Here is a 21675-nt window from a genome sequence, read left to right as displayed (position 1 = left end):
CTACTGAGTGTGGAGTCCCCTAAGGTCCCCAAGTCTCTTCCATATCCACTTCTGTTTCTCCTTCTGTCCCCATCCCATCCTTGTGCAGCTGACGTTTGGGACCAACACCCAAGATTGATATTCATCCCTGTTGAATTTTCCCTCTACCCCAAAGCTACTTCTGGGAACCTGTGAAACCAGGATGAGCCTGCTTAGGGCCCATGGTCCCCTGAAAAGGGAGGTGTGACAAGATCTCCAGAGACGGGAAACAGCAGGTGGCTTTTCCAGCTGGGGAGGGTATTTCTGACTTGGGACCTGCTCAGAGGAGAATCAGCATGGTGGTCAGTGCCCCATCGGGACCTGTCTTCCAGTGTCACCCACCCCGGAACCCCACCTGCCGCTCTCTCTGATCCTCTCCGTTGTGACCTCTGCCCTGGTGGCTGCCCTTGTCCTGGCGTTCTCCGGCATCATGATCGGTGAGTGTGCCAGAGCCCCAGGGTTTCCAAACCAGGACCCACAAGATTAGGGTCTCAGGATGTACAAGGGACACCCAGGCATCACCCTGCCCCTCTGTGTCCCTGCTGGGTGAACTGCTAGGCCGAGTAAGAATAGAGGCATCAACCCTCTACCACCATAGAGTCTGCGGTTTTAGAGAGAAGTCTCTGATGCCGATCTTTGACCCTGCATGACCTCCTGGCCGCCCACAGGGATGGACACCCTTCAGTGGCCAACACGATGGAGAAAGCTCTTCCTGTACCCTCACCTTCACTGGCAACTCTTCTGTGCTTGAGGGAACCCTGGCCATGGCTGGGGCCACTCCCTGTATAACAACTCAAGTCGAACTAGTTAGGTCCTCCCACTCAACCAGAGAGTGAAAGCTGGTTTCTGAGCCTTTTCCATCCAACCAAGGTGAACTGATCTCAGGTCACAGAGGTTCAAAATGGACCACCTGGCTGTATGATGCTCTGACAGGCAGAGACAAGAAGCTAGGCAGAGGGAATGTTCCAGAAGCATGAGGCAGAATCATTCATAGGAGACCTGAGCTACCTCTGATGGTTATTGTGGGTTTCAAAATGCACCCCAAGAACTTCACTAAAACATCCTTCCACGGTATGGCCTCCCTCATGCCCTAACTAACATTTCCCTGTATCATTCCTTCATGTTTAATGGGTCTCAGCCATCTTCCTAATAAAATTCTAGCAAGTCCACCTGTGAGGATTAGTTCTAAACTTGACACCGTTTAGAATCACCTGTGAGGATCATCTCAATGACAGATTGTCTAATTTAGGTTGACCCACAGGCATGTCTGTAAGGGATTTTCTTAAATGGATTAATTGACATGAGATGACCAAGCCTAAAGGTGGGCAGCACTATTCCCCCCAGGTTCGGGTACTGGACCTGTATTTAAAAAGAGAGAACGGGAGATAAGTGCAGTCACACGTGCATTCCTCCTCTGACCTTGACGGTGGATGTAGCCAAACCACTTCAAGTTCCCACCTGCCACCGTGGCTCCCCATAAAGATGGGCTGTATCCTGGGACTGGGAGCTAAATAAACCCTTTCTCCCAAACATTGCTTCTGTGGGGCTATTTCATCACCACAACAGAAACAAAACACCGTCCCCGTGTGACACGGTCAAATCTCCTCCAGTGAAGCATTTGTAAGCTTCAGGCTTCCTTTCCATGATGAAGGGATACCCTGGTGTACATCATTACTTGATTAGCATCGCTAACAGTGACAGGAAAGTTTAAGGCCCCCTCACGACAGACCCCATCTGTCTACAGTGTACCGCCGGAAGCACCAGGAGCTACAAGCTATGCAGATGGAGCTGCAGAGCCCCGAGTATAAGCTGAGCAAGCTCCGGACCTCGACCATCATGACCGACTACAACCCCAACTACTGCTTTGCTGGCAAGACCTCATCCATCAGTGACCTGAAGGAGGTGCCACGGAAAAACATCACCCTCATCCGGTGAGCTTCCTGTCGCTGCCCCAGGGCTTGCCTGTTTCTCTATACGTTTGACTCCTCTAGCCACAAGGAGTGTGAACAGCATGCCTGGGGTATACCTGCAACCTCTCAGGGAGACAAGGTTCATGGGGACATTTGCTTATTTCTACCCCCTGCGTGTTCGTACAGTTTATGCAACGACAAGAATAAACTGAGGAGAAGAACAAAGCTTCTCAAAACCCATCACGCACCCTGTCCTGAAGATTCACCTCTGTTCTCTGAGTGCCCAAAATTCCTATCATTTTCTCCATCGTTCACTACAACGCTTCACAGCAGGGAATTGTCAATCATCCGATCCGTAGGAGGTGTCACCCTCTTCCAGTCCAGAGTCATCTGTTGCCTTTGTCCCCGGCTCACTAAATAGTCACTGGATGGGTAAACATTTGACCACCTTTATGAATCCCTGGTTAGCTAGAACCTTCTGATCTGTTTTCTGTTTGCAGGGTAGGTGCATCATAAAGGAAAGGTGTTTGTTTGGGCTCAGAATTAGGATCCAAGGTCTCCAACTCTATCCAACCTTGCAGCCAAAGACAGAGCTGGGCTTGTGAACCCATGGATCCACCCATGGGAGGCTCCACCCTAATGACCTTGTCTCCTCTAAATCACAACACTACTGTTCTTGTTTGTTTGTTTGTTCAAGACAGGGTTACTCTGTGCTTTGGAGCCTGTCCTGGCACTCGCTCTGTAGATCAGGCTGGCCTCGAACTCACAGAGATCAACCTGCCTCTGCCTCCCGAGTGCTGAGATTAAAGGTGTGCACCACACTCTTGACACCTCACAGTCAGAATCCTTTCTCGGCCTGTGAATATCAAACCACCTCCAAATCTTAGCAGACCTGTTCTCACCAGAGTTCAGATAAAGAAACGGAGGCCTCGCTAGCAGAGAGAAAAAAAAAATGCGTTTTCTCTAACAGAGTCTCAGTGGTTGTACAAACCGCACGTCAGGGCAGATCCATCGCCAGAAGTCGATGGCCAACACAAAACGAACTCTGTGATATTTGGGGAGGGTTTTCTTTTTAAACCTTACAGGTCTTTTGCTTATGTATTATGGTTTCTGGTTTCTTTGTTTATAGGGGATTTCTCTGAGTCTATTTGTATTTATTATGCTTTTTCTTTGGCTTTTTTTTTCTGTTTACTTTTTTGTTTTGCCCTATTCTAGTTTGTTGGTTTGTTTGTTTCCTTTCTTTCTTTCTTTTTTTAGATGCCTGCTTTTTTTTTTAGTGGGAGTAAGAAAGAAAGGAAGTAGATTTGGGTGGATGGGGAGGTGGCAAGGATCTGGGAAGAGTTGGGGGAGGGAAACCAATAATCAGGATATATTGTATGAAAAACCATCCATTTTCAATTCATATAAAAACAAAGTTAGATAACTTTAAAAGAAGAAAGTAAATGAATGGAGACCCAGGGTGACGGCAAAGCCAAACTGAGGATGTAACTCCTGCGCGTACCAGCCTTGCCTCTTGTCTGTGACACCGAACGTGCACTTAGCTCCTGTGGCTCACTTAACTATCTATGCCTTATCTTGTCTTCTCGGTACAGGGGCCTAGGCCATGGCGCATTTGGGGAGGTGTATGAAGGCCAGGTATCTGGAATGCCCAATGACCCAAGCCCTCTACAAGTGGCTGTAAAGGTGAGGGATGGTTCCACCTTTCGCCTAGCCTTAGCCTCAGGTCCCTGTAGGCTACAACCCACAGCTCACAGCCGCCGTCTCCTCCCGCCTTTCCTTTCAGACACTGCCAGAAGTGTGTTCGGAACAAGATGAGCTGGATTTCCTCATGGAAGCTCTGATCATCAGGTAAAGTCACAGAGACCCCCCCCCCCAGCCTCTCTCCCCACTCCTTGAGGCATATGAAGATCTTCCTAATTGATAGGTATCTCCAGGGGAAATAGGGTATGTTGGTCCCAGCATGACCGCCCCCACCATCCAACTAGCAGAAGGATCCCTGAAGTGGAAGGACCCCCAGTGATTATTTCAGAAATTATCAGAGTGGCCTAGCCACTGATAGCCCTCTGCCTACAACCAGCATCCCAGTGTCAAAAACTGATTCTTGTTCCTCTCTTAAGAAAGCAAGTTTCTTTCTGACATTAGATGATATAACCCATCCCTCCCCACCCCCTCCCCACCCAAATTGACTCTTCCATACCTGAGGTCCCTTGCCCATCCCAGCTCATAGGTTCGGTAAGGAAGGGACGCCATAACATGATGAAAGATAGCAGACTATCTTACCCCACATCTACAAGGACAGGCTTCACCCTGAGACTGATGCCAGGCCTGCATCAAAACCGAGGGCAGCTACTCTTGACATGAGGTCTCCCGAGGGAGGAGACAGACCATTGCCCTTGATACCTGAAGGAAGTTTACAGCCTCTGCTGGCACTATGCCGCCTCCAGACATCCTGACCTGGGGAGGTGGCCCGGGGTGGTCCAGGTTGAAGTAGCAAGAGAATATGGCCAAGGCTGTATGAGTGATATGTTCATGAAAGATATGCTTTCAGGATAGCACTTGACTTTAAAAGCAATATTTATTTTCTGGCGAGAGAGAGGGAGAGAGAGAGAGAGAGAGAGAGAGAGAGAGAGAGAGAGAGAGAGAGAGAATTAAATAAAACCTAAAAAGTGTAAAATTATATAAGAGAGCTTAATTATGTAATATTCCCACTAGGTAATAATAAATGGTAATAATAAATAATAATTATTTTCGGCATATAATCACTAGTCTCTCTGCTCACTGTGTGTGTTCATGTGGGGTTTCCCAGTCCCACTGTCCTACATATCCTAAAATGACAAGGTAACCCAAATCTCAGAACCTCATGTTCCAATCAGTCCCTACCTATGTGGAATCCACAGGCGACTGCAGAGACCAGTGGGGCCATCTTCCTGACTCTTTCACAGACTGTCTGCCCCGCTGCAAGTCACATGCTCTCCCTGTCAGAAACCAGTCCTTCAAATTCTACCTGAGACCTTCCTTAGAAAACTCAAGTATATATTCATGCAGCAATGCCCACACAAACACGTGTGCACTCACACACGTACACACGTGTGTGTGCGCACACACACATACATATATTTTGTCACTTTAAGGCCCCCCTCACTCCAGTAGAATTCCTTCCTGCTAATTCACCACCCACCTGGCCTGCCCCAGGGAGGTTCCCCTCAGGCTCAGCCAGGCACCCCACAGCCCATACATGTAGAATGCAGCTTTACAACATGGTTGCTGAAACTGTGACTCTTAATGTGTCACATCAATGATTCTCTTAATGGTCCCAGACCCAGCTCGGTTAAATTTGGCTGTACCCTCTACCCTGCAGCAAATTCAACCATCAGAACATTGTTCGCTGCATCGGGGTGAGTCTGCAAGCCCTGCCCCGCTTCATCCTGCTGGAGCTCATGGCTGGTGGGGACCTCAAGTCCTTCCTCAGGGAGACGCGCCCTCGCCCAGTGAGTGAGACCCGGTCTTCCCTTTGGTGTTCATGTCAGTAAAAGAGCAAGGGTGAAGGGGTGGGGGGAGTGGGTTGTGGAGGAAGTTGATGGGATCCAGGGAGTCATCAGAGGGTCTTGTGTGCCAGCCATTGTCACTAACTCGCTTCCCATCCACTCATTCAGACCCACTGACCTCTTCTCTCAAACAAATATAATACACAGCATCCTGACCTTGTAGTTTTCTGTAAAATAATGATGATAGTAATAATAATAACAATGTGCTGGAATATTTATAAGGGTAGCAAATGTGTCTGTGGCGTCATGGATGAGGGACAAACTCTAAGGTGGGCCCATGAAGCCCAGCCTCCAGTCCCTGCACTGCCATCAGGCACCACATACTCAGGGCAACCCACCTTCATTTACCTTACCATTTGTGCAGGTGGAGCTTGAGGATCAGAGTGAAGCATCCTAGGAATAACTTGGATAAACCAAGATTTTAGTAAAACCTCTCCCTGAAGGGGCTTCAGGAGGCCCCAGTCACAAGGAACTGGAGCAGAGCAGGCCAGGGTCAGGACCTTGGCTTTCTTAAGGGATTGCCACAAAGAAGACTAGGTCAAGAAGAGCAGTGGCCGCCAGCCCTGCCAGAGAAAAGCAAAGTGAGCCTGACACTCTAGTGACGGAAGGTCGAGAGCTGACCACACTGTTCACGGGGACTAGAAGAAGAGGCAGGAACCCTGGGATATCTGCTCTAATCTCCATCTCCAATCGGGCTGTTAAAAGCACCCACTCAGGACGTAGCTCAGCTGTCCAAGATCTTGCCTCGCATCCACGATACTCTGGGTTCAACCCCCATGATGCATAAATCAGGGTTAGTGGGAACAGAGCTGAGAAATGAATGAAGGAGAATGACAGGGTCATGGCCACCTGCAACTGCATAGCGAATTTGGAGCTAGCCTGGGATAATTGAGCCCCTATTTCAAAAGGAAATAAGTAAATAAAAGCAAAATAGTCCCATTTTAGGATCCTCCATGATGTTTCCACGAACAGCTGGATAACACATCTGGACACCTAAAACATCTCATCTTACCCCCTTGAAAAAGAACTGCAGAATGCTGGGAGACAGGAGGGAAAGACTAACCCCACTGGTAAACTGTACTCATCAATGTCGCTGTCCTCTGAGCGTCCACACATAACACTGCCCTGTGAAGCAAACAGTGCAGAGCTCATGCCATTTTACAGATGTGAAAACTGTGACCCTTAAAGGTTATCGGCATGCCAGGGCCACAGGAAATAGAAAACCAGGACTAAAACCCAGATCTGGTTGAACAGTCATGTGGGTGCCAAGAATTGAACCCAGGTCCTCTAGAAGAGGAGCCAGTGCTCTAATTACTGAGCCATCTCTCCAGCCCAATGTTTAAAAAAACATTTTAAGCGCTAGAGAGATGGTTCAGTAGTTAAGACACTGGTGGCTAACGTGCTTGCCCTACAAGGACTGGAGCTTGCATCCCCACATCATCTCATGGAAATGTCTTGTGGACATGGTAACCTGCCTGCAGTCCAGTCCCAGAAGGTTGAGACAGGGCATCTCTAGAGCAAGTGGCTAACAAGACCAGCCATGTTGCCATGTTGAGGCGCTCTGGCATGCATAACCACACACACACACACACACACACACACACACACACACACGGAAAAATACAATAAATACACAGACCATTTAAAGACATTGCAATTGGCTTTCTCCCAGGCTTGTTTATCATGCCCAGGAAGTCTGGAGTAGAAGAATTGTAGAATACATGAGCGTAAGAATGTCTGTCCTCTTGTATTCCTGTGGCCTAGGCAACCCTGGCCCTGGCTGTACATTAGACTCATCTTTTAAATATACAAAGCCATGCCTATCCAAAAGGATGGATTTCTTGACATTGTTGGGGTAAACCAACTTGTTTTTAAAGGGGTGAGAGCCCTGGGAGAGCAGCGTGAGTGGGCTCAGCTTCCTCACAAAGAGAAGCCCATATTCCAGCTTTCTCTCTTCCACAAAAGCCTCATGAGCACATGCCTCTTCTCTGCCCACAGAACCAGCCCTCCTCCCTGGCCATGCTGGATCTACTGCATGTGGCTCGGGACATTGCCTGTGGCTGTCAGTACCTGGAGGAAAACCACTTCATCCACCGGTGAGCCAGTGACCTTCTTCCTATCCTTGTAACCCAAATGAGTCCTCGTTGGTCCCAAGAGCACCTCTTTGTTGTCTAGGTTCTCTGGGATTGTGACTTGTAGGCTGATTTTTCTTTGCTTTATGTCTAAAAGCCACGTATGAGTGAGTACATATTATACTTGTCTTTCTGAATTTGGGTTACCTCACTCAATATGTTTTCCAGATCCATCCATTTGCCTGCAAATTTCAAGATGTCATTATTTTTTTCTGCTGTGTAGTACTCCATTGTGTAAATGTACCACATTTTCCTTATCCATTCTTCAGTGGAGGGGCATCTAGGTTGTTTCCATGAACCTTGTGTTTAAATGCTGTGTGGACTGCGGTATCCTCGTGCTCAATGCTCATGTTTCCTCCCTCGTGGACGTTGATGATAGCCAGATCTGAGATCTGAAAAGTCATATATATATATAACTCTTCTTAATGATCTGCTTCCAACTCGGTAAAGGGTAGTCCAGAGAACTCACAATGATTTATTAGCCCAAGACTTCAAACCATTTAAGTGGTGCTCATCACCATTAGCACACACACGTAGCCACAGAGCTGACAACAAGAGTCCTGTGTGCATTTAGAAGAGAAGTGTGGAGGCGCACACCAGCTAGGCTTTCTCCTGCTAGAATGAGAAAGCTGGAAGTCAGGAACTGGACTTCACCCAGGTTCTCGAAGTCACTCTCAAACAGCAGCCTCCTTAACCACTTTCTCCCTTCCCTGCCCATCCATTGCTTTGGTCCTCGGTCCTGCCCCTTGTTTTTAACCTTTTCCAACTTGCAGGTCTTTCTGCTTGATAGAAATAACAGGAGCAAGAGGGCAGCTGGGACCACTCCTCTGTGTCTTCATCTAAAGCCACATTGTAGTATGAGCTGCGGGCCTCTTCCCACAGCCCGGCTCCTGGCCGTCAGCTAGCTTATGCCCAGAAATAATTACACGGAAACTGTATTCTTTTAAACACTGCTTGGCCCATTATATCTAGCCTCTTCTCGGCTAACTCTAGCACCTGGTCTAGCCCATTTCTAATAATATGTGTAGCACCCCAAGGTGTGCTTACCGGGAAGAATCTAGCCTACGTCCATCCTGGGTCGGAGCTTCATCGCATCTGCCCTGGAGAGCAGCGGCCTCACATCTGAGCTCACTTCCCTTCTTTTTCCCAGCATTCTGTTCTGTTTACTCTACCCACCTATGTTCTAACCTATCAGGCCAAGCAGTTTCTTTATTACTTAACCAATGAAATCAACAGATTGATATATGACACTCCCACATCACCACATAGTCTGCTGCCCTTTGTATTGTGCCCAAAACTTTCCATAAAACCCCCAGCCCCAGGCTCTTCTGTTTCTCAGTTGAGGCAAGTTTGTGCTCTTTTGGGAATGAGCCTCCATTAAAGCCACTTCTTTATGTTTTGCCCATGATCTTTAAGACTGGACTCATCTACCAGCAATCTGTGTGTCGCCTGGGTGACTTCAGGGTCTACCTTTGCTTCCTATGGAGATGGCTTCAGTACTGGCATTCCACACATGTTGAGCACCATAGCGACAGAGTATCCAACTGCAGAAATCATTTCCTTTACTGACACGCTGAAATCACTTCCTTATGATGCTCTCCCATGCTCTATAAGAGATACCAGGATCATATTCTTCCAAGACTCCTACCACCTCCAGGTCTAGAAATGATTCCTGAAGATCAGAATCAATCTCTCTGTCTCTCTGTCTCTCTCTCTCTCATCTCCATGGGGGGGAACACATATGTGTTTGTGTGGATGTGTGCACATATGACTGCAGGTCCAAGTGTGCGCACATGCATGTGGATGCCAGAGCTTGGTACCAAGTGTCTTCCTCGGTCAACCTCTATCTTACATCTAAGACAGAGTTCTTCTCTTAGCCTGGAGTTCATCAACTCAGCTTGGCTGGTCAGTCAAGGAACTTCAGGGATCTATCTGCCTGTGTCCACCTCCCCTGTGCTAGGTTACAAACACAGGCCACCACCCCTGGCTGCTTATGTGAGTGGTGGGAGACCCAAACTCGGTTTCTCGTGCTTCCGTGGCAAGCTCTTTCCCAACTGGGTCATCTCCCCAGCCTCTCATTTTGTCTTCTTCAAGAAATTGAATTGTCAAAGGTCAAGCAAAGATTGTATTGGATGACCTGTTGTAAGCAAAAGGGATCATCTGGAAATTGCTCACCTCCATAAGAGCCTTTCTCCTGGGCTCCTGTGGTGCTCTGTATCAGGGAAGGGCCTTTTGCAGCTCCCCACTGGCTGAGAAGCACGTGGGATGCTCCTCACTGTTGGCTCTCCCTCCCACCGTTCAGAGTCCCCGGCTGCCCCTCAGCAGACTGGTTCAACTGGAGCATATGCCCCCACCTTCTCTCGTCACCAAAATTTGTTGCTTTTGGAATGGTTTGCTGAGATTTCAAGATGTATGTGCCGTTCTACCAACTCCTTGTATGCTTGATGCTATTATATTTATACCCTCATCATCATATTCAAAGTTGCTTTTTAAGCAGTGGTCTCATATACTGCAGTGTAAAAATAAATATTTTTTCAGATCCACTTAATATTTCTCTTTAGAATTAATGGCTGCTTCCCTTTGTCTTGATGCCATACATCTTATGCTTTTAAGGGTCTCTTTGGACATTTTGTGGAGCAATGCTCCTTAAAAATTCAACTTCAACTTTATGAACTGGGTTGGTGGCATTAACAAGCATTTACTTCTCATTCCAGACCATTTTTCTGAATTTTAAGTCTTTATCCCTAGGTCATACTTTTAAAAATACTTAAATGTAACCTTTTATCTTCTTAGTTTTTTGTGAGTACAAGTGTTTTGCCTGCATGTAGGTATTGCACAGTGTATGTTCTGATATCTGTGGGAGTCAGAAGAGGGAGTCAGATCCACTGGAACCAGAGTTACAAATGACTGTGAATCACCATAGGGGTGCTGGGAACTGAACCAGGTTCTCTGCAAGAACACCAAGTGTTCTTAACTGAGCCAACTCTCCAGCCCCCTCTTATTTTACTTCTTAAGATAGGGTTTCACTAGGTAGCCCAGGCTAGCCTAGAACTTGCTAGATACGCCAGAATAGCCTGAAATTCAGGTCCTCCAAACTCAGCCTTCCAAATGCTAAGAATGGAGACATAGACTACCTTCCCAAGATTTCTACTTTCTTTTTCTCTGTGTGTGTGTGTGTGTGTGTGTGTGTGTGTGTGTGAGAGAGAGAGAGAGAGAGAGAGAGAGAGAGAGAGAGAGAGAGAGAGATGTTGGTGTGTATACATGCATATTTTTCCATAAACAAGGGCACATTTGTGTAAGTGCATGTGCACTACATGTGTGCTCATACAGCCCAAAGAGTGATGTCAGGAATTATTCTCTTTCACTTTTCCACCTTATTCACTGAGGCAGAGTCTCTCAATCAAACCCAGAGCACATCAATACAGTTAGTCTTGCTAGCCAGCCTGCCCTGAAGATCTCCTGTATCCACCTTCCAAAGCTAAAACTGCAGGCGTGTCACCAACCATCCCTGGCATTTATGTGGGCTCTGGAGATCTAAACCCAGTCCTCCTGCCACAGAACAGCACAATGTTCCATAACCACTGAGCAATCTACCCCCATCTCCCATTCTCATTCTTAAAAAGCCATCTTAGCCAGTTGTTTATCCTCCAACTTCTCCCTCAACCAAGGATAAGAACCTCCACGAAGCCATTTAAAAGTATAAAACTCCATCTGCCCATAAGGTGCTTGTTTTTGTTTGTTGCGTTTGGTTTTAATTTTTCTGCATAGGGTTTAACAGGATTAGCACTGCAGGCTGGGGTCTGGTTCCCAAATGGATGTCAAGGCAGAAGCCATCTGGGGTCGTCAAGGGGGACAAGTCTGGGAAGTTCTGCAGTGGGGCCTCAGAGGCGTGCTGAAGGAAAGTGAGCCACCTGGAGCCTGGGAACAGAGTGCCAGCTTCTCCACTCAAAAGTGTCTCTTCAGCTGCCTAGCTGCATGGCTTAGCAAAGGCAGTAGATACAGTCACCGGTGGAGGAACCACACCGGCTGTTACAAAAACAAAACAAAGCAACAGCCTGGCAATGGTGGTGACACTCGCCTTTAATCCCAGCACTTGGGAGGCAGACGCAGGAGGATCTCTGTGAGTTTGAGGCCAGCCTGGTCTACAAAGAGAGTTCCAGGACAGCTAGGACTACACGGAGAAACCCAATCTTGAAAAAAACAAAAGCAAAAATAAAAAACAACTAGAAATGTTTGGAAATACGGTAACCTATTTGAATTTGAAGTCGTACTATTCTGGAACATTTCTTCAAACTACTGGCGAAACACTAACCCATACTCTATGTATAACACTATACACTATACTCTATGTATAGAAATATCCCAAAGCCAGGTAGCATTTCTTATGCCCCTGTGTTGTCTGCCTTTAGCTTAGATTTTTCATAAAATGAGGATGATTATAATACACTGTGTACTATAATGAGAATTAGCCTTTAACAGTGTCTTGTTAAAGACCAGCAAGTTCTACTTTACATTATAGTTGACTTCATGACTCATAACTCACTAAGCATTGTTATATGTATAAGGGGCCTCGAAGTCAGCACAGAACACACTCAGACACCAAATTCTCGCCACAAAGATTTATAGGCTGCAGTGGCCAGTGAGGGGGGCGCCTCTGGATCTGCAGAGGCAGAAAATTAGGTGTTTCTGCAGAAGTGGTTTTAAGGAGAAAGGGGGAAGTCTGATAGGGTGAATTAGTAAGTCCTGGTTGGACAGGTTAGCCAGTGTAGTCCAACAATGAATTTTAATTGCTGGACCATGGTGTTTTGATAGTTGGACCTTGGAGTTCAGTCTCAGGCATGAGTCAGTAGTCAAATAAGAGAATGGACCCTGGGGGCTAGCTTTAGGAGTGTAACCTAATGGTTGAGCAAGGAAGGGGGAAGGGGCAAACCTGTTGGCACCCTGAGTGCCATGTTTGGGCCTGTTAGAGAGCCCTTCAATATTAGTTGCTTTTTTGTTGCTGAGATAAAACACCATGATCAAAGGAGAGTTTATTTGGGCTCACAGTCCCAGAGGGAGAGTCCACAATGGTGAAAGAAACAGTAAGCTAAGAGATCACATCTTCACCCACAAACACAGAGAGTGAACTGGAAGTGGGGTGAGGCTGTAAGCACTTAAAGGTCACCCCTAGTGATGTACTTCCTCCAGCCTCCACCTCCCAGCAATTCTACAACCTCCCCCCAAAACACCACCAGCCAGATACCAGGAAGTGTTCAAATCCGTGAACCGGGAGGGGCATTTCTCATTAACGCCATCACAGTTCCCCTAATCTTGGTCTGGAACTGGCATTGCTATTTCCTCCACTGTGCGGTATAATACAACAGTACAAACACAGGGAGGAGAAAAGAACACTTGGAACTTCACTGGAGGTGAAGGTGCTAGGACGTCTTATGAATAAAATTCAGAAACCTATTTTCTCATTCAATCCTCTTCCCAGGGATATTGCTGCTAGAAACTGTCTTCTAACCTGTCCAGGAGCTGGAAGAATAGCAAAGATTGGAGACTTTGGGATGGCCCGAGACATCTACAGGTGAGAGAATTGCCTTGGTCCCCCAAGGGCTTTCCCCACCGTCCAGTCTCCTCAAATAGATGCCTATGCTGGCCTGCACCTTACATCATCTGGTACCTTGTCAACTCCCCACATGGACTTCCAATGAGTGCCTTCCAAGGTATAAGAATCTCTTATTAGTGCCTCATCTAATCTCAGCAGCTATTGATAGCATGTTTCATTTGGCTTATCTCTCTTGCTCCAACTCTCTCATCCTGCCGTGTTCTAACAGAGTAACACAGACACTTGATGTGTGACAAGCTTTGAAGTGGTCTTTACATCTTACTCAACCCATGCCCTCAACTCTCAAAAATTCTAAATAATTGCCGTGGCGTTCATCGTCAGAGACACAAGCTCCCTGGAATGAAAAGGGTCCTGGGCCTTGCCAAAACTCAGAGACATAGAAATATGGTTCAAAACACAAAAGTCCCTCATTCAACTTCATTGGTCTTTATTTTCTCTATTACATTCTCAAGACTACATAAAAATTACCAGTGAAGGAACGATGATGTACCATACTGGTAGAGTACTTGTCATGCACATATGAGGGCCAGTCTTGGTCCTCAACACTATAAATAATCATAATGATAGTACTAAATAAAGGGCTTTTATTATAAAATGTAGTGGTTTTGTTGTACTTTATTTCCCAACATGTAGTTTCTTATTTTTCTAATTATTTGCAACTCTGCCTTGCTAGACAAGATGAGCAAACTGTTGCTTTACATGGTCACTCATTGATCCCTTCCCTAATGCCCAGAAGCAGGAACATGGTTACATAGTGCTTTCGTTATCTGAGGAATGAGGACAAACATCTGGAAACTCCATAGGACTTGGGTGAGATTCAAGAGGCATCTCCAGGGGCCAGGACCATCAGTTCTGCACTAAGACCTTAAGGCCACAGAGTATGGAGGCTGGAATCAGTGAAGGGTTCTTTGGAGTCATCTCCTGCTGCCGTCTGCGCATGCCTTTCCCATCTTAACTATTTTCTCATCTCTGTGATCAAATACCCTGACAGAAGCAACTTAGGGATGAAAGGGTTTATTCAGTTCTCAGCTCAAGGGTGAAGTCCATCATAGTGGGAAAATCAAGGCAGAAGGGGCTTGGAGCAACTGGCCACACCACGCCCACAATCAGGAAGCAGAGAAAGATAAATGCATGCTCAACTTGCTTTGTTCTTTTTTTTTTTTTCTTTTCAGTGCAGAACCCAAGTCCAGGGAATGATGCCATCCTCCTCTAGGGTTGGTCTTCCCACCTCACTTAACCTACTCAAGATAATCCCTCACAGGCTTACCCAGAGAGGCTCATCATCCGGGAGATTCTGGAGTCTAGGAAGCTGGGAATCAGCATTAACGGTCACAGCCTCCCCCGAGTCTCTGCACACCTCCCTGTACCTTCTCAGAACATTGGGGACTGCCTCCAGTTTCAAACAGAGCAGTGTAGCATGTTGTCCATCTTGTCATCCCTTATTGGGGCTTCCTCTCTGATAGCTTCCTGTGACAAATGTGTGAGCTAAATGAATTTATAGGGATGAAAATATTGACTTTGGAGCACAGTTAGAGTGCCCTCAGTCCATGGCCATATGTTTGACTTCTTTGCTTCTGGATTATGGTATTACGGTGCATGGGGACAGGAGCACATGACATCATGTCACCTCATGCTAGACAGAAAACAAAGATAGAAGAGGGGATGAGTGGGACTGTGGTCCACACATCTTCAAGAGCCTGCTCCCAATGACCTCACTGCCTTCTGGTAAGCCCCACCTTTTAAAGATTCCACCGCATCCCAGAAGTGCACCAGGTTGGTGGCCAAGGCTCTAGCACGGGGCTGCTAGGGACCCTTAAGATCCAAAGCGAAGCAATTCCTATCTCCAGACTTCAGTCATCCTTGCTGACCTCGATGTTCTGAACCAGGAATGGTCTTTGGAGAGAACTCCTTGGCCAGCTCTCTGTAATGCCACCCCTGGATGTGCCCTTACTTTATATACAGAAAATCAACCTTTCATCTGTACCGCTGAACTCCATACTCACCCCATTATCATACGCGGTGGGTGTCAGTACTGCGCGATTTCAGGTGTGTGTGTCTTCCACTGAACTGTATCCTTGGGAGGAAGAGAAATTATGATTTATTTATGTCCTGAGTACAAGGCAGAGCACTTGATACATCCTAATACTCATAACATGTTTATTGAAGTCATTAATTAGTGCAGACAGCTGGTGGAAAGCCGCCTCCCATAACACGCACAGGCACAGAACATCAAGCTAGGTGTGGAGTTGGCTTAACGGGTAAATGAGTTAATTTATTAGTTCTTATTAGCTAGTTGCATCGATGGCATTACTGATGAAACTAATAAGTTAATTCATCTATGTGTTAAACCAGCTCCATGCTCAGACAGCCCTGTGCCCTGTCTGGATGTATTGCGGGAAGCGGCCTCTGGCCAGCTGTCTGGGCTATTTGTTGGGTGCCAACAGTGAATGAAATGCCACTGTCTCAATGTCACAGAGGATCGGAAATGAATAGGGCGCGAGCCCTGTTCTCAGCCCTCCCATTCTGGAAGTCAAATTACTGTAGGTCATCACAAACATGCTGGACTTATAAGGCTGGAGTAATGTTATTCATTGTGAGTTATAATAAAACCCAACAGGGAAATCTAAACAGCCACTAGCAGGGATCTTAGTCACTGCATAGATCTTTTCCTCTGTGCCTCCAGTGGGCCATTAAGTGACACCAAGATTCTTAACTAAATGATCTGTGCTCCCCTACTCTCCTCCCCAGACACCCAGGACCAGTCTTTAATTTCAGTGTTTTTTTTTTTCCACCGACAGGCAGTGTTGAGGTGTCTTTCTCAGGCTTCCAGGCAGAGCTTCTGTTCATTGACCCCTTCCAATCCAAGCTTGGTCTCTTCTTCCCCACACAGGGCCAGCTACTATAGAAAGGGTGGGTGTGCCATGCTGCCAGTGAAGTGGATGCCCCCAGAGGCCTTCATGGAAGGAATATTTACTTCTAAAACAGATACATGGTAAGTCTTCCCTCTGCCCTCCTCCACATATCACTGTGACTTAGTGAGGATCTTGGACCAACTGGACCACGCTCCTCTGAGAAAAGGTGTATGATACAGAACAGGAGAGACCTTGGTGGGTCCCATAGCAGGTGAGGAACGTGGGCGGGAAACAGAAAACACCATGCAAAGAGAGCTTGGGTATAGAGTTTATTTAGAGGGTATTGGGAGTAGAGGGGGGAGAGAAAGACAGACAGACAGAGAGAGAGGGAGAGAGAGAGAGAGAGAGAGAGAGAGGGAGAGGGGGGGAGAGGGGAGGAGAGGAGAGGAGAGGAGAGGAGAGGAGAGGAGAGGAGAGGAGAGGAGAGGAGAGGAGAGGAGAGGAGAGGAGAGGATTGAGATGAGCTTGCCTTGGTAGGAAGAGAGAGATTAGGAATGGGCAGAACTTGTCTCTTAAAGGGAGACAAGATACTACCCGGGTTCATCCTGCCTGGTGACAGGCCAGGCCAGCAGAATCCTAACATTCCCATGTATTTTTCATCATAAAAATGTGGGGGAAATTAAAGAGGATAGCAAGTGGGACGGGGATGGGGCACCGGGTTCTCAAGACTGCTTCCTGCTGATTTGTGGCCATTGAATTCTTGGAGGATGCTGGCCATGTCCTGGGGTATCTGGTTGTTTCACTTCTGTCCAGACGCTGTGGAACTGTTCAGTGTCTCTTGGGCCTGGCAAGGTGCTGGCAAAACAGAGGTTAAGTTTAGGGAAAAAAAATATTTCTTTCAGTCCTGGTGATTGAGGGGGAGGATGTTAGGACAAGGGAAAGGTGGGAAGCTTGGGCTCTGAGGACCTGGTAAATGAAGGAGGGGTGCATATGACCTGTTTAAGGTGAATCCTCCAAGTCGGCTAGCTCCCTGGAATTTACAAGTGTTCTTTGAGCTTGTGAAAACATAAGTTTTAGACATGTACATTGTATAAATGGCAGTATAGTTATGCCAGAAATAACTGTGACACGTGTTTTTGCACAATGAAAAGTATCTTTGAGGTTTAGAGTTAGAAAATGACCAAAGAGAACTTAAAATCTTGATCTTGCAGAATAGTAGTGATAGTACTCTGCCAGAGCGAGATTAATAATTTATCAGAATTTTATTGATGTTAAGACCATGAACGGCAGTGTAATGAGAGAGAAATCTGATTACTTGCATCTGTACACCTTACAACACTTTTTAGACCCTAAAACTTGCTTTGACCCTCACGTCTTAAGCTTTGCATCATAAAACACCTTTCATTGAAACGTGGTAAGACTTTATGCTGAAATCTGTTTTTCGAGGTTGTCCCTTTTAAACTGGTAAATCTTCCAGCCGTCAAACAGCATCAGAGTTCTTGAGAAGGATAACATTTTACCTGAGTTATTGATTTAAAAAATGACCCAAAACTTACTTGATTGGCTACCTAGACAGCCACTCCCCAGGGTCCTCCATGGTTGTTGAGGGCAGGGGCATTGGGGCAGCATTTGCCTTCTGCTGTTAGCACAGAGCCTGCCAGGCTTCAAAAGATCCTGTGTTTCAGGAGTGTGTAGGAAGACCAGCCTATCTTGCCCTGGGCAGTTGATTCCAGTGTCCTGTTGTCCACTGTCTGGAGATCTTCAGCAATTTAGATGAAAGACAGTTTATCCCAGTGGCTAGCGCTTTCACTTGATGAAGTGGGTTGCTGATAGACGTTCTTCTGTGCCCATTTATCTTCTTTGGAGGAAATGGGGAGGCTACCAGAGTCAACCTGGCTCTCTGTTACAAAAAGCTTTTTAATAATTAAACATTCAAATGCCGTATTCTCCAGCTCTCTGAGCATTTGAGGGCTGTCTATTGGGTATAGATGGGTAGGCAAACTTTGTCTTTAGTTTCTTGTCTTAAGCACACAGGTGGCTAGTTAAGGCTTTACCCCTCTGATTAATTGCATCAGTACCGAGCATGGACAGAATTAAAAAGCTTAGTCATTTATAAGATGACCCTTGACTTGCATTCCTTAACAGTCTACAACAGGTTGGCAGAGTCCATAAGATTAGGACTTTACATTATATTCCTGCCAGGTTTAGCCTGAAGCAATGATTTTGAATTGAAGCTCCTTTATTGTCAAAATAAAACCTTTTAATGAGCCCAGAAAAGAAGTCAAGATAGCCATTTTGTGGGTATCAAACCTATGCTGTTACTTATTTAAATTATCTAGAAGCTTGGTGTTGAACCCTTGGCAGAGACCTAAGTACTTAGCTTTTGTTAATCTGAAATATATCTTTATAACTTTAAATTTTTATCACCATGTAGAATACATTTTAAAACAGAGTTGAATCATATATACTGTATTTTGTAATAGATCTAACCATATTTTTATCATCATTTAAGGAGTACATGCCAATTTAAAATACTTGAGACTTATTGCTTTCTTAGTCTAGAAGGAGTTGCAATGAACAGAGTTCACTATAACTGCTTAAAAACATTTTTAACAGTAAGTACATGTACAAATATACATGGTTGAATTCAGATTACATACACACATACGGAGTTAAACCTAGCTTATATTTGCACATAAAGTTAAGAAAGGGAGAGAGAAAGGAAGTGGAGAAGCAAAGTCGAAGATTCCTAGCTAACAGATCTGCCTCGGGTGGGTGGGGTCCCTGCAATCTAAGAGAGCTAACAGGCAGCAGGCAGTGGTCACGTAGTTGCCCATAGCAAAGATGGCCGTGAGGTGCCTCCTTGCCCTTAGACAAGATGGCAGTGGTCACTTGGTCACTCATAGCAAAGATGGCATTGAGGTCCTCTGACCCGTCCTCCTTGCCCTTAGTCAAAATGGTGGCAGTCACAAGGCACAAGGCATGGAGAAACCACATGCTTTTTTAGAGCAACCCCAGGAATTCCGTGCGAATTTTAAATGGATCCAAATAACAAGAGAGACATATGGGACATGTAAAACATACATTTAAAACAGAATCACATCCATGTGGTCACACGGCATTCACACATTATTTCATACATGTAGTAGATCAGAAACTTCCCCAGCATAAATTGCCAATCCACAGGCAGGCAAAAAAGAGGAACCCGCAGTGGCAGTGGTGGCAGAGACAGGGCTCCATGAAGAGTGGGCATAGGACAGGTAGAAGAGAGACATTTTTAACAGGAGAACAAAATAGAACGTTTCCGGGTGGAGAGAGGATCGCACTAAGAAAGGCTTAGCCGCGGTGGGAGGCAGCAGGAATCTGTCTAGGGGACAGAGTTTAGCAGGGCTGGGCTACACGCTGGGAAGGAAAGGCAGACAGACAAGCAGAGAAAAGGGACAAAGAGCAGAGACCGCGTTTCCAACTACCAATCTCGCAGAATGTTATAAGGGATGGGAGTGGCGCGGTTTCCATGAGTAAGATAGGAAAGAGAAAGTCCAAGAGACTGAACTCCAGCGTCCCATAAATTCAGCATGCCCTGGGTCACCACATACAGGGTCCAGGGCTCATGAGACTGGGTGGGCACAAACCATACCCGTACATGGTCATGTGAGGCTGGGGGCCCGAAGGGCATGTGATTGTGCCGGGACAAATCCGCACTTCTGGAAGCATAGCCAGAGGTGGGGGAGGGACCTACAGTTAGTGCCGAAGTTGTGTGAAATTCCAGCGGATGGGCAGGGAGTTGGAAAGTGAGCTGTCGGTCCACATATCCAGACCTCCGCATGCCTCAGCAGTCTGCCGGCTGGCAGAGAGAGCCTGGCCGAGTCAAGGCCAACATCAGCATCATGTCACCGTGGTAACACATACTCCTAAGATGAAGGGATACAAATGTAGTCCTCCCCACACTCCTTAGCCCCAGCTGAGAGGTATCCCACTGAACCCCTGTCCAGGACTGCTCAAACCTGCCCAGTGAGGAAGAATAAGGACATCCAGAGAAGCCTAAGGGAACGCGACAGCTCAGTGTAATATGATGTCCTAATGGAATCTAGGAAGAGAAGAGGGAATTCAGTGAAAACTGAGGAAATCTGAATAAACTATGGGCTTTAGTTAATAATGCCTTAATCTAATCCATTAATTGTAATTAATGTACCGTGTGAATATGTTGTTAAAAATAGTGACAATTGGGTATAGAGTGCATGAAAACACAATATTGATAATACAATCCTTTCACAATGTGAAGCATTCTATTTTAAAAAAAAAATGTTTCTTTTTTTCATCTGATAACTGAGATGTAAAAGTCGTGGCTGGATTGGAATACAGAATTTAGTTAAACTTCAGGGAAGTGAAGCAATTCTAAAGAGATGGGAGGTGTAGGAAAGAAAAGAGAAGAACATTGAGAGGATTAAGTCAATTGATCTGATAAGCTAGCAAAATAAGAGTCCCGGGAGAAGGACACAGAAAATACAAAAGATAAAAATGCCAAAGCAATAAAGGAACGTTGTCCAGAACAGGATGGACACGGGATAAAGGTATCCACTAAGTGTCAGGCTGCACAGCTCGGGAACCACGCAAGCGTGTCGCCTGAAGTTCCAGGCCAGAGCTGATAATGACTCTGCATTATTCAAGCAGAAAAATAAATAGAGAAACTGGCCAGAGGTTAAAAAGTCAGGGAATCAAAGTGGCGTGGAAATGGTTCCTAGCACACAAAGCACAAGACAATGGAAATGTCCTTGAGTTCTGAAAGCCCCATATTGAGATAATGTCCCAAGATGGAAGACTACTTTCCTGACCCATGCTGGCTCTTTTGAGCAAGTGGCTTGTGTTAAGAAAAAAATCTTAAGAAGGGCAGCTCCGCCGGTGCAAAGAAATCCAATTAGGTCAGATCAAACCAAATCAAAATGCCCATCGTTTTATTATATACGGTGTTCAACCGGCATGGCAGAGAGACAGGACAGCTGGGAGCTGCTGCAAACCTGGAACCACGGGCTTCTCCTCTGGGAGCCCACTTAAATACCCTGTGGGAGTGTTCCTGACCCTCCTCCAGGGAGGGGTCGGGACCTGGCATGCTGGGATTTGGAGTCTAGACCAATACAACTCCCAGGCCAGGGGAGCTGGGATGGATGCCAGGGGTTGGGCAACTTAACAGCTTGGTTATTTCTAGGCCCGTGAGATTTGCCTTGGCCTAACTAATCCACTGAGTCTCAAAGTGGGTCGACAGGCCAGAGATAGTGAATAACCTGGAACCCATCATTAGCAGCCCTGAAATGACCTCCCCTCCCACCCACCTCAAGCCTCAGCAGCAGGGACTGCAGGGGTGGAGCCTACCCATGTGTCTTAAGCCCTCCAGAGGAATCTTGTGGGCACCAAAGAGAGCGACAACCATCTAACCTACCCAGAGGCAGAATAGCGTCAGCAAGTTAGTAATTGTTCCAAATACATGAGTGGCCTTCGCCCAGTCAGTTCTGCCCTTGAGAGTGTCACGTCAGAGAAGCTTGACACAGGTACACTTGGGCAAAGATCCCCACTGGTTTACGAAACAGAAAAGGCAACAACAGCCTAACTTCC

The 21675-nt window shown here is 46.4% G+C and overlaps 1 protein-coding gene across 4 annotated transcripts in view; it reads left to right on the top strand.

Moving 5' to 3' along the window:
* Positions 1-21675, top strand: part of Alk (ALK receptor tyrosine kinase) — a 723384-nt gene that overhangs the window by 689801 nt on the left and 11908 nt on the right. For all 4 annotated transcript variants that reach the window (XM_050162985.1, XM_050162987.1, XM_050162986.1 and 1 more), the window contains 8 exons: positions 351-455; positions 1763-1949; positions 3521-3611; positions 3712-3776; positions 5287-5416; positions 7472-7569; positions 13082-13174; positions 16107-16208. In XM_050162985.1, the coding sequence (XP_050018942.1) occupies positions 351-455; positions 1763-1949; positions 3521-3611; positions 3712-3776; positions 5287-5416; positions 7472-7569; positions 13082-13174; positions 16107-16208 (871 nt within the window). The remainder of the gene's footprint in view (positions 1-350; positions 456-1762; positions 1950-3520; positions 3612-3711; positions 3777-5286; positions 5417-7471; positions 7570-13081; positions 13175-16106; positions 16209-21675) is intronic.

Source organism: Alexandromys fortis, unplaced genomic scaffold (assembly GCF_014885135.2).
Source record: "Alexandromys fortis isolate MF-2015 unplaced genomic scaffold, M_Fortis_MF-2015_v1.1 scaffold_148, whole genome shotgun sequence".
NCBI classification, from domain to species: domain Eukaryota; kingdom Metazoa; phylum Chordata; class Mammalia; order Rodentia; family Cricetidae; genus Alexandromys; species Alexandromys fortis.
The sequence above is the reverse complement of the archived record's forward strand: the minus strand, read 5'-3'. Positions and strand labels throughout refer to the sequence as shown.